This window comes from Solanum stenotomum, chromosome 2 (genome assembly GCF_019186545.1).
Source record: "Solanum stenotomum isolate F172 chromosome 2, ASM1918654v1, whole genome shotgun sequence".
NCBI lineage: Eukaryota > Viridiplantae > Streptophyta > Magnoliopsida > Solanales > Solanaceae > Solanum > Solanum stenotomum.
In genome coordinates, this window is record NC_064283.1 from 74,153,361 (window position 1) to 74,166,500 (window position 13,140).

General features: G+C 30.0%; 1 protein-coding gene across 1 annotated transcript; it reads left to right on the forward strand.

Moving 5' to 3' along the window:
* Positions 1 to 20: 20 nt before the first annotated feature.
* Positions 21 to 4,720, forward strand: LOC125856301 (agamous-like MADS-box protein AGL29). Its single transcript, XM_049535814.1, has 2 exons — positions 21 to 261; positions 4,191 to 4,720. The coding sequence occupies exons 1-2, from the start codon at positions 21 to 23 to the stop codon at positions 4,718 to 4,720; spliced, it is 771 nt and encodes a 256-aa protein (XP_049391771.1).
* Positions 4,721 to 13,140: the final 8,420 nt, after the last annotated feature.

Below are 13,140 nucleotides of genomic sequence, written 5' to 3' on the forward strand. Positions count from 1 at the left end.
ATGAAAATGAGGAAGACAATATGCTTGATTTTGGCGAGGATTCTCTTGATGAAGATGAGGAAGATATGCTGGACATGTGCTTTGATAGAGTGGCTAGGGAAGGAGATATATCACCTAGGCAACAAAGAAGTAGAAGCAACAAAAGCAAAAAGAAGACACATGGAAGGCAACATAGTTGGGACGGTAAAATGACTGAGGAGTTTGTTCCAAGGCACCTACCGATGCGACAGGCAAAGCAGAACCATTTGACAGTATCAATAGGTTCAACAAGGTCCAATAAATCCATAAAGAAAGTATGAATTATCAAGTGTTGTTGGATAGGTTTGAAGAAGAAGACAAGAGAAAAATACTTCAAGTTACTTTTGATGGGCAATCAATCTTTTTTAATTCATGCGTTTGCAATAGAAAAGTTGAGGCTGATAACTCAACTTTCTTCTTGATTGGCATATTTTTACATTATTTAAGCATCCTCATTTGTAATATCATCATGGAGTGTATTACAAACTCTGTGGTGATCAGAAAATACTTAGTTCTCTCTAGCTCTTATTTTCTTCATGCTTGTTAGGTAGTAGACACTTCATTAGGATTAGTAAGGTAAGGCCTAGCCCCCCTTGCTTGCACTTATCCCTATTGATATTTTTTATGTTTAATAAAAAAAAAAAAAAAAAAAAAAAAAAAAAAAGTTTCATGAGTTTGGAAACTAACTATCATACTTTATTTTTGTAAAGTATTCTTCTTGATATACCAAAAAGTATATCTATGATTGCCTATATATATCCTAACCTTTTTCATTTTTGAATTTTGTAATGTTATATTAAAGATATATCGAATGTACTAAAATTTTATTAATTTTGTGGTTTTAAATATATCATGTTAAAATTTGAAATTAAAGAGTTGTTAAAAAGAAAAAAAATATTTTCTTTTCTAAACAAACTAAAAAAGAAATTTGGTCAAACAAATTGAAACGGTGTAGTATATTATAACCTTACTATGTATTTTTTTTATTTTTCTCGGTGTCTGGTACATACATTAGAGTTCGACTAAATTCGGATTCGCGCTAGGAGGGGGATAAAACTCTTCCTAACAAAGACTCCTCCTCCTTAAGAATGAAATAGTACTTACCGCTCTACCACAATCCTTATCGATTTAACTTTAATATGCATGATTCATCATGTAATTTGGTTTCTCCAATAATCGAAAAAGTACAGATTGATGCACTGAATCTTATCCAGTTTTTGTAAAATATATATATTTCACTAAGGGACAAAATAAAAGTTGTAAATTATGTGTCCTTGGTTTTAGAATTAAGTCCTTTAATATTTGGGATTGTCAACAATGTATGACACTCATTATTTACTTATATTAGGATACACGCTTACTCTTAAAGAGTTGTAATGAGAGTCTACGTAGTTGTCATCGCTCGCTCGATTCAGCTTTATTATGACTTAACAAGCGATTGATAGGTTAATATTTTCTGCACAATATTTAAATTAAACTATGCAAAATTTTCCTCTTCCCAAACGAATAGACACAATCTTTAACGAACATATATGATTGCACTTGTTCATGCTCAATCCAATGGCTATAAATTGTGACGCTTCACCTCAATTAATAATGATATAGTCTATGATATATATTTAAAAATCAAATATCAAAATTATCGAATCGAATTTTAATTACCTTTAACGTAACATCAACACCACATGCTGAAGGTACCATTTCTGGGACAAATTAATAGTACTGCAACACGTTTAACAATCAAAAAGATGCTGTACGGCATGTTTGTCCATTCCATCTTTTATATATTCCTTCAGAATTTCTCTTTTTAAATTTCAACCTGGTTTAAATTGGTACAAAGTTTAAGAAAAATATAAAACTTTTTAAATTCATGATCTAACATAAATGATAATGTGTGTGACTATAAATTATTTATTAAGAATAAAATAAGTATATATTGCTCAACTTATTTATTTGTTTATTCTCGATTGATAATTATTTCAATGATGCAAAAAGGGAGAATAATATTGACTATATGTAATGATATAAATATTGTACTTGCATAGCTTGGCATTGTTTGTAGCGTAGTATCAATATAGCTTGTCATCATCAAAAAAAGAGAAATTGATAGAATGTGTAGGTCCAGAGTCTGCATTTTGATGATAGATAAAGATATATATATTGGAGATTGAAGATCAGTCCAGAGTTGAGAGTGAGGTTTGTAACAAAAAGAGATTTTATCTTCTTGGCGAGTTAATATAACAGTTAGAGTTAACTGATGAGTTGAGGTACTAAAGTTAATTCTTAGATTATAGACTTGTAATCTGAAAATCCTCTTTGACGTTAGTAAAGTTTGGGTAAAAATCCTACACGACGTAGATCGTGGTTTTTCTCCCTACACACTTTCCTTTGTAATAATTTTTGGTTTTATCAAGATGAATATAGGCTCAAATTTTAGGTGCAATGGGTTTGTTAAGGTCATTTCGATCGGTGTATGTCGAATCTAAGATTGCCACATTGCATCGTTGTTATAAGATTAATAAAAATTCAACAATATTAAAGTGAATCATAGGCGTAAGTAATAACTATAATTTATCTAAAATTAATTCAAATAAGTTACAAATTGATAAAGCGATCACATTAGAATTACGAGACTCGTAGGTGTCATGCCTTCTCCAGTCAACATAATTTTTTGGAAAAATTATAGAAATCTCACATTTTAGTTTACTTATTACCATTATCCCTTATAAGTTTTACAAATCTCCAAAATCTCTCATTTTCGTGCATCAGATTAGTGTATCTTGCACATAAGATTAATGTATCAACGCTTATACTATTGTATCTCGCGCATCAGATTAGTGTATCATGTGTAAAATGTACATCAGAGTAGTGTATCATGTATAAAATGTAATGTATCTTACTTAACGATTAATGTATCTCGCATATCAAATTAATGTATCAGTGCTTATATTATTTGTAACGACCCATNTTATTGTATCCGTTTGAGGGATTTCTGTAATTATAAACTTTTAAAGGATAGATTGTAATTTTGCCCTAAAAGTATGTGATTTTTGTAATTTGCCCTAATTTTTAATCCCAAATTTATATTCGCAAACTAAGATAAAAAGTCAATATTTCATTTTATGTGGGAATTCAAATACGGTGACTTGAAACACCAAAACTCAATTTCAAGTGATGACTTTAATTTGAATAATAAATAATATTTTTTGGAAATAGTATGTCAATTTAATTACTAAAAGTAAAGGTAAAAATAAATACGTCAAGAAAGCATTGATAGGAGATGTACACCATTAGATTGATTTTTCCATTTTTAAGAATTTGAAATCTATTCAAAGATGAAGATTAAGGTAATTTACCATGGTATTATATAATTACACTATTTCTTCAAAATATGAATTTAAGGATATCTATATTAATTATACATAATTATAGTGTTTACTTAAAAAGATGAAGATTAAGACAAACTATACTAATTATACTTAATTTTTCTCACCTCCAAGCTAGTTTTAAAATTATGTTGAGGCCCTATATGTATGTGTTATGCAATGTTCCACTCATTAGAAGAATTGTTTGTAAAATGATACATTAATCTTTTAATTAATCAAAAAGAAAAGGACATTGCTTAAAAAATTCAGCGTAGTTGACCATTATTTAAATTGAATTACAAAACGTTATAATTGTTTTGTGACTCAATAATGTATAATGATTGCTTTGTTAGTTTAATTAGCATATTTTTCCATTGATTTCACAAAACAACTCTTTTATTAAAATAATTTTCATTTTCAAGCATGTTTTTATTTTTTTAATTAAATTAAAAGACATAAATAGAAGAAAAAAATTAATACAATATGTAATAGCCATAGGTATGTTTTTTTTTTCTTAATTAATAAGGATAAATTTGAGTAATTTTGTATAATTTTGCTTGATTTCAACTGATATTTTTTCGAGATGTTTAGATTAAATTCATGAATTTAGGCATCTAAGCAATTTCATAAAAGTGGAGATGTAAATTCATCTTATCAAATTATAAGGGATGTTTATATAAATAGTAAAATTTAAATTGACCAAGGAATAAATTAGTAAATATAAAAGACAAAAGAAAATTGTTATATAAATTAACATGTTTGGCTCAAGTATGTACTCATTGTATCTTTCAATTTCCTATTGTTTAGGCATGGAAAGAAAGAGTTCTCCTATAAGGAAATCTGTTGAGATAAAATTTATCAAAGATAAACGTGCTGAGAGTGTTAAAATCTCAAATATGTTGAAAACTTTGTCTAAAAAGGCAAATGAGCTTTCTATCTTATGTGGAGTTGAAATTGCCATTCTAATTTTCTTGATTGGAACTCAACCTTTTTTTTTTGGTAATCCTGATGTGGACTCAGTGGTCCACCAATATTTGGAGCTCAACCAGCCAACTACACCTTCGTCTTATATGAAGAAGAAAAAAAAAGTGGAAGAAAATAAGGACAAAGGAAAATCTGTTGAAGATAATTTCACATATCGTATATCAGAAGATTCAAAGCTGACTGATGCAGAAAGACTTGAAAAATTAAATCAGGAGATCAAGAAACTTGAAGATCATTTGAATAAGGAAATTGATCTCTTACAAAATGTGATATGCTTTGAAGATCCAAAATTTATAGTTGAAATGGACGTAGCAAGTTCTTCGACTATACCAGCTAATTGGTTGAGTCTTTAATTACAAATTTCAATATAGTATATCCAAATAATAATATCATTTTGGATGATGTTTCTTTATAATGAATTATAATAAAGAATGACATGTCTGATTATTTTGAGTACTAAAGTTTTTTTCTCCCAAGTGATACTATCATAAATTTATTATATGTTTTATGACTTGTGGGGATGAATGACAAGGTCTCAAGAAATACAAATGCATTTCAGAGAAAAAAAGAAGAAGAAAAAAACTACAAAGTTGACCAATGTCAACAATTGAAGTTAACAAACTTGAAATTAAAGTTTTGAAGTTTCTATGGGTTCAAATGATAATTTCGAACTTAGTATTTTTCTAAAAAAAAAAAAAATTTATCAACCTCCTAAGGTTGGTATTCTTAATAGTTTTTAATATTTTTAAGTCTGATTTTGTTGTTTAAAATTATGGGACCAAAATTTTGAGGTTGATTTCGTCAAAATTCTGATTTTTTAATTTTACTCAACTCTGGAAGAGGATTTCTTTGGCTCAATTAATAGGCTCCGTTGGCTTCTATCATATGTTATACAATGATAGAAAATTGCATAAAAACATTTATATTAATTTTATTAAAATATTTACTTGAACTTGAGATCCAAATATTATATTTACTTTTCAAGAAATAGCATTGAGTCACACATTTTTATTTGAATAAAAACATATTATATATTATGAAATTAGAGGTTTAATTTGTTAATGAAAAATAATTAAATATATTATATATTATATAGAACAATTATAATTTTTGGAGCTTCAATATATTACTATATATTACATAGAACAATAATAAGAGTATCATTAATGCTAAGGAGATGAAGAAACCAAAGAATTTTGAATATTTGACTTTCTTAACCAATTTAAAAGAAAAGATTTTAAATATTTAACTTTCTTAATCAATTTTAAAGCAAAGATTTTAATTATTTGACTTTCTTAATCAATTTAAAAGCAAAGATTTTAATTATTTGACTTTTTTGACCAATTTAAAAGCAAGAATTTATTTGATTTTCTTGGCCAATTTAAGGTGTTATCTATTTGTTATAAATTTTCTTTGTCTAATACAATATTGGGTAGTGCCTATTGTGTAGAGGTTAGAATTGTAAATGAAAAATGTCATATTTTAACCATAAAATAATATTCTTTCGAACGTCGCAAAATATTGCCAAAGAAGGGTCTTTGTTAATTTTATATCGCTTGGGGAAAAAATATTGTCCAGACATGAAAGATTGCAAAAATATATAAAAGAGATGTGCTGAATGTTTCATATATTTATCCCTTTGTTTAACACATGTATATATAACAAAACTTGAAATAATAAACTACCCAACTATCCTATATATTAGCAACCTTAAACAACATACTAGTCCTATATATTAGCTACCTTAAACAACATATTTGTAGTTACACGAAGTAAAAGTAGAAAAAATCACAAACTACCCAACTATCTCCTAATTGTTAGTTACCTTAAATAACAAACTACTATTTACATGGAAGTACATGTGATGTCTATCCCTCAGCATGCATGTTGGATGACTAGGAAGATTTTGGAAGCTAGGATGGTGTGGAATAACTGCCAGCTAATGAATCAGCAGTCTATTACTAGAGACCTTTACTTGAGATTGATAGGGGATGGTATAAGGGTTCCCTGGAAGTGCCTAATGTACAGTACTACTGGTCGATCAAAGGCTGTGTTTATTATGTGGTTGCAGTTGCATGCTAAGTTGCTCACTAAAGATAGGTTGTTGAAATGGGGATCCAGGTGGAGCCACAATGCATGTTGTGTCAAAATGAGGATGAAACTTGCAATCACTTGTTTGTGAAGTGTTCTTATACTAGACGACTATGGGATGGGCTTGCTAGATGGATGCAGATGTCGTCTGATATCGGTGGGAATTGGCAGCAACACCTTACCTGGGCTCTGAAGAATGCAAAGGGGAAGACTATAAAAGCTCAGATCTTCAGAATGGTATATGCTGAAGCTGTCTATGCAGTATGAATCGAGAGGAATCAAAGAGTGTTCGAGCAGAGGACAAAAGGAGCAGATAGGATTATTAGAACTATTGCATTTATTTGTAATGTTAGGACCTCCTCAAAGACTAGGCCTTTAGTTCAGTCTTGGTTGATATAAGAGTGGATGTGAGGATTTATGTGTATAGCATGTAGAGGAGAGTGGGGATAGTGTCTATTCAGTATTCAGGATCTAGCTAACTATGGATGTTGGCTGCTTTGTATTGCTTTACGTGTGATTAATGGAAACAAGTTAGTTACCTAAAAATAAAAATAAAAAATAAAAATAAGGAATCTGTAATTTCCAGATGGAAAAACAAAACTAAAACTTAAAAATAAGAAATGAAAAGCTGGTGTGATTCTACTATGTTAGTAAACTTTGTGTCGTCTAAAAACATAGTCCCTTTTAACCTTTTTCGTTCTTCTTTGTCACAAAATCATCATCCTCGAGCTTGTTCATTGATGAGTCTTTAATAAATCCAACACCCCCCCCCCCCTCAAGTTGGACGGGGAGGAACGAACACCCAACTTGTTCAATAGGAAATGATGAGAAGTACCAGGTAAGGGCTTAGTAAACAAATCTGCTATTTGGGATGAAGATGGAAGAAAAAAAAGAGAAATCAAACTAGTGAGGTATTGTTGACGGACGAAGTGATAATCTAAGTCAACATATTTCGTCCGCTCATGAAAGACAAGATTTTTAGCAATATGAATTCCTGCTTGGCTGTCTGAATGAAGAGAAATTGGTAGTGCAGGAGGCAGAGACAGGTCGGAAAGGAGACGAACTAACCACGTGGGCTCAGTAACAACCCTTCTCATCGATTTGTACTCGGCTTCAATGGATGAAAAGGAAAGATAAAGTTGTTTATTTGATTTCCATGAAATAATGGGAACTTGAGTCTCAGAAGATGTGGGGACATGATATCCCATTGTAACAAATTATAGAGCAGGAATAAAAATGAAAATAAGAGGAAAGATTTAAAACTTGACTTCTGATACCATGAAAGATTGCAAAAATATATAAAAGAGATGTGCTGAATGTTTCATATATTTGTTGACACCCAATTTTGACCCTCCCCGATAATAAATTTTTCGAGCTTCTCGATTTCCAAACGATTTAGAATAATTAGTTTTATAAAATTCAAATACTTTTCAAGGTTATTTTAGGTAATATTAATCGACTTTCATAGTAGTTCGAATAATAAATGTATTTCACATAATTATATATATAATTAGTATATTCTATAAATATTTGAAAATCATATCAAAAGATTTCTACGTTGTTTTAGTAAATAGCTTATTAATTTAATCTAGTATAATTTATAGTTATGATCTCGAGTTATTGAAATCTGTTAGCTTATATTCAAATTTATTATTTTATTTCGTTAAGTTTGAGAAGTTCATAAATTAATTATATTAATTCATTCTATCTAAGTTTCAGCCAAATTCACATACAATTTGGTCAAATCAATAATTCATTTGGTTATATTAAAGGACCCAAATTTTGGGCTTGCATAGAATATTTTTCAGCAACCCACTCAATTCCAATTCCTTCAACAATACAGTGTTCCCACAGCCCACTCCCATACCAATACTAGCCGACCCACTTCATCTTTTTTGTTTTCTCCCAGCCCACCGCCTCAGCCCAAACTCCAGAAAAAAAAAACCGGCCCACTTTTATGTCTTCCTAAGAGGTTCAAAACGTTGATGTACAATTCCCAGAAGACGCCAACGGCTGCTGGCAAAAGGAGACAACACCAACAGCGATTCCAGCAACAAAGAGGCATGCGTTTCTCCCCTTTCCTCTTTGGGAATGGGGCGAAAATCTCAGAAAAAGGTGTCTCTCCAAATCGGTGAAAGGGTTTGGGGAGTTTGAATTTCGAAAGATGCCCTTTTTTGTCCAGATTTTTGACCCGAAATTTTCCCCCCGAATCAGCCCTAAAAATCCCTATATGTATTCCCCTCTTATTCACGGTGAGGGGAGAGGTTCTTTTGGTTTTTCTTTTCTTTCTTTTGATCTTTGAGAGTGAACAAAAATTTCCACTTAAGAAAATTTGAGCAATTCTTTTGGAGAATTTTTAGCGGAAATACATAGCAAGGCTTAAGCATTAATCCCTCGAAAATACACTTCCGAATAGAGAACTGCTCGTAGTCCGTCCAGGTTCTTTTGTCTTGCTGTTCGGGTTGTGTCTCCGCGGTGGAATTTAGCTTCCTACTCGTTCTCGTCTCGTTTCGCTGCCCCGATAAAGGTAATATCCTTTTCCCTCTTCCACGTCTTTGCCATAGATTTTGAATGTTGTGTGATAAACTTGTTCCTATAGAGTTTTCTCTGATTTCATTTTGATCGATTCTATTCTGATTAAAATACTCATAGATGAAAGTTTATTTTAGTTCGGATACTAGTGTTTGAGTTATTTTTGAATATTCTCACTTATGGCTTGGAATGGGTTGATCGATATCTTGAATCACTCTGCTCAAATGTTCTGTTAGGAATTTGTGTTCATTCGAATTTTTTTTTTCTTGCCGACTTGAGCCTTATAAAACTGATCATTGGTTGCAAGTCTCGATAGAGTTGAGCTCACTCTTATTCTTGATATACGCCTAAAACCGTTTTGAACTCACTTTTATTCATAGGATCGAGTCCTACTTCAGATTTTTTTATGCTATATCTCCCGGTCATTGTTTCCTCTTGTCAAGAATGTGGAGAAATGCGATGGATGCTCTCTTACCTTATCTAAGTCTGAGGCGGATATTCGGCCTCTCGTAGCTAGTCTTAGTTCCTTGTCTAAATCTTTGCTTGGTTATCTGTTAAGGTTCAAAAGAGTCCTCAGTTAGCTACTTGGTGTTCGTAGTAGCTAACTGAGGACTCAATCTTTTTGAGTCTCCCCTTTTTCGAATTGAGTTGGGTATACGAAATAGATGCCAATGGACAAGTCAATTGGAAGCTAAACCGAAAAGGAAGCGGATGTACAGGGTTGGAAACGAAGATGCAAACCCGGGAGTCGAAAATGCACTGATATACAATAATAATACAACGATATACATCAGTCGTATACGCTGTATATTGCATTGAAAATGGGCTAAACGACCTCAAAAATTCAGCTTTGTATTTTGTTATTTTGGGCTTAAGCCCTTGTCATTTCATTTATTATTATCTTGTGGGAATTTAGGATGGGTGGAAGATGGGCCTAAGGCCCAAAGAAATAAATTTTGAATTCTAGTCTAGGACAGGTACAAAAATGGGCAAGATTTGGGTCAAAACAAAATAGGTCCAAATACCGGCCCAAGCGGACAGGAAAACCGGATTTGGGCCCAAGTTCCTTTCTCTCTTTGTTTTATTATATTTGTTTACTCGTTATTATTTGCTATTAATCTTAAGGTTTTAAAAGAATTCAAATCCCCAAAAGACACCCATTTTTGAATTAAACTATTCATCTCTTACTTGACCTAATAAATAAATATATAAATGAATAAGCTTGCAAACTACTTCACTTGGATAATATTTTAATATTTTTCTTCTTTTTTTCTTAAAATGGACCTGACTATAAAATTGCTCAATTCAAGTTAAGTTAAAATATTTTAGCCAAATAATCAATTGTTGGATAACCGCATATTAGCGGGCATTTCAGGTGCTTTCAAACCCTTCCCGAAATGCTAATATGAACCCCGAACCCCTTCTAAGTTTTCATGAGATTTTCTATTTTAGTCTTTTGAAAACGACAGTTTTTTTGATTATTCTTAAAAATTAAGTGGCGACTCTTAAAACCAGTCTTGGTTTATTTTCCCAATAAAACAATATTTATCCCTCTATTTAACACATGTATATATAGCAAAACTTGAAATAATAAACTACCCAACTATCCTATGTATCAGTAACCTTAAACAACATACTAGTCTTATATACTAGCTACCTCAAACATCATATATGTAGTTACACGAAGTCAAAGTGAAAAAAATCACAAACTACCCAACTATCTCCTAATTGTTAGTTACCTTAAATAACAAACTACTATTTACATGAAAGTAAAAATAAAAACAAGGGATCTGTAATTTCCAGATGGAAAAACAAAACTAAAACTTAAAAATAAGAAAAGAAAAGCTAGTGTGATTCTACTATGTTAGTAAATTTTNNAGTCCTATATACTAGCTACCTTAAACAACATATCTGTAGTTACACGAAGTAAAAATGGAAAAAATCACAACCTACCCAACTATCTCCTAATTGTTAGTTACCTTAAATAATAAACTATTATTTATATGAAAGTAAAAATAAAAACAAGGGATCTGTAATTTCCAGATGGAAAAACAAAACTAAAACTTAAAAATAAGAAAAGAAAAGCTAGTGTGATTCTACTATGTTAGTAAATTTTGTGTCGTCTAATAACATAGTCCCTTTAACCTTTTTCATTCTTCTTTGTCATAAAATCATCAGCTTCTTCATCAATCGATGAGTCTTTAATAAATCCAACAAGACATTTTGCACTTTTAATTTGAGACAGTTACTTTATTGATATAAATCTATAAAATGTCATCGTGAAAAAGAAAATCAAATCAAACAAAAATTTGAATCTATTTGTGCAATCATACATTAGCGTTGAAAATAGTGATGAATAATATTTTAAACGGAAAAACTCAAATATGTCATCAAACTTTGAGAAAAAGTTCATTTATGTTCGTTAAAAGTTTGACTCATCTATGTCATTTCCGTTTGAGAAAAAACTCAGTCATGCCATTATTTGTTAACTGAAATAGCATAGATAAGCTAAACTTTAAACGGATGACATATATAAGTCTTTCCTCAAAATTTAATGACATATTTGAGTCTTTACTTCTTAAAATAATTTAATTAATGATATAGTCGAATCATAAGTGACCACATGTATTGATTTCAGAAAACTATTTTTTTTCTTTCAATTCTCTTATTATAATAAGAGGGAGTTCGTGCTGAAGCAGACACGTCTTCGTTAATGTGCCTGTTTTAGCGTGTTTCGGAAAAAAAAATTAAAAATTTACTTTTTTATTCTATTTTAAATTAGTTAGTGTATAATTTTTTCGAAATTATGAATCCGTTTTAGCTATGACTTTTAGTTTTAAATTCATATTCTTTAGTTATTGCTTTATTATAGTGAATGTCGGTAATATTTGTTTCTATCTTATAACTACTTTGAGTAAAAAATCAATGATCGATGACGAAAAATACTTTAATTATAGACATCTTAATAGACCTCTTCAAAATAAATTTACACAAACAAAAAATAATTAAGCACTTAAATATCTAAAAAAAACATATTAAATTTAATCAATTTTTTAAATTCAACCTATATCATATAAATTAAAATAAAAAAAAATTAAAATATTGGACCCGTACTAGGTACGGACACATGTCTCTAGTTTTTATGATATAAAAGAAAGTTTGGATCTCTCAAGAATAGGATGGACCCGATCGGTATTAGGGAAAGAAAATCAAACAAACATAAATGACACTTTAATTTGGAGAAGAAAGTCAAATGAAATTTTTATTTTAAATTGGCGACAAATATCACATAAAATCTTTGATTCTTTATCTCACTAACTTTAATAGTGAGAGTTTATTAACAAAAAGTAGCTATCTTATTCATGGTTCACCCTCTATCTTTTTATGCACGTGGCACTAATTATTGTATTTTATTCAATTCAAAATAAGTAATATTTTATTTAATTAAATGGCATTAATTTTTAGTATTTTTAAAATTTATCCTTATTTATATATTCTTGTGGAATTCTTTTCACTACAGTTTCCCTGTGGGATATATATATAAAATAAGCTACAATGAAAAGATTTTTATAGTATTTAGTTACATTGTAACTATCTTGTTAGCTTTCAACCAAAATGAGTACTTCTTTTAAATAATAAATATGTCATTGTATGAGCTATTTATTACTCATTCCTTTTGAATTTGTTAATCCCATTTTGATCTGACACGTAGTTTACGAAAGTAAATTAGATTTTGAGAAAAAAACATTAAGTGATACTTGAAGTTGTCCCAGATTTTCAAAAAGACACCTTAACTTTGTGTGCGTCCTATTACCCCACAAAACAATCAAAATCACAATAAATACACATTTTTTACACAATATTTCCACTTTGGACAAAAATATCATTCGAATGTGCAATTTCTTAAAAACAAAAAGCGGGACCATTATTGATGTATTCGTTTTGTTTGTTTCTTTTAAATTTATTTTACTATACTAAATAATTGTATAAAATATTATAAATCACGATAATTAATTACTTAAATATTTAAAAGATATAAAAATATATAAAAGATCTTATTGACTCTTCAAATTTTACCGGTGACACATAAATTGGGACAAATGAAATAATATATATTATTTGAAAATTTCTTAGAAAGTACTATAAATTA

What these genes read in the sequence shown, in the direction of transcription:
- LOC125856301 (XM_049535814.1), top strand. Translation starts at nt 21, where the DNA reads ATGCTTGATTTTGGCGAGGATTCTCTTGATGAAGATGAGGAAGATATG. An exon ending in CCATTTGACAGTATCAATAG is followed by an intron (nt 262 to 4,190) that starts GTTCAACAAGGT and finishes CCTATTGTTTAG; the next exon opens with GCATGGAAAGAAAGAGTTCT.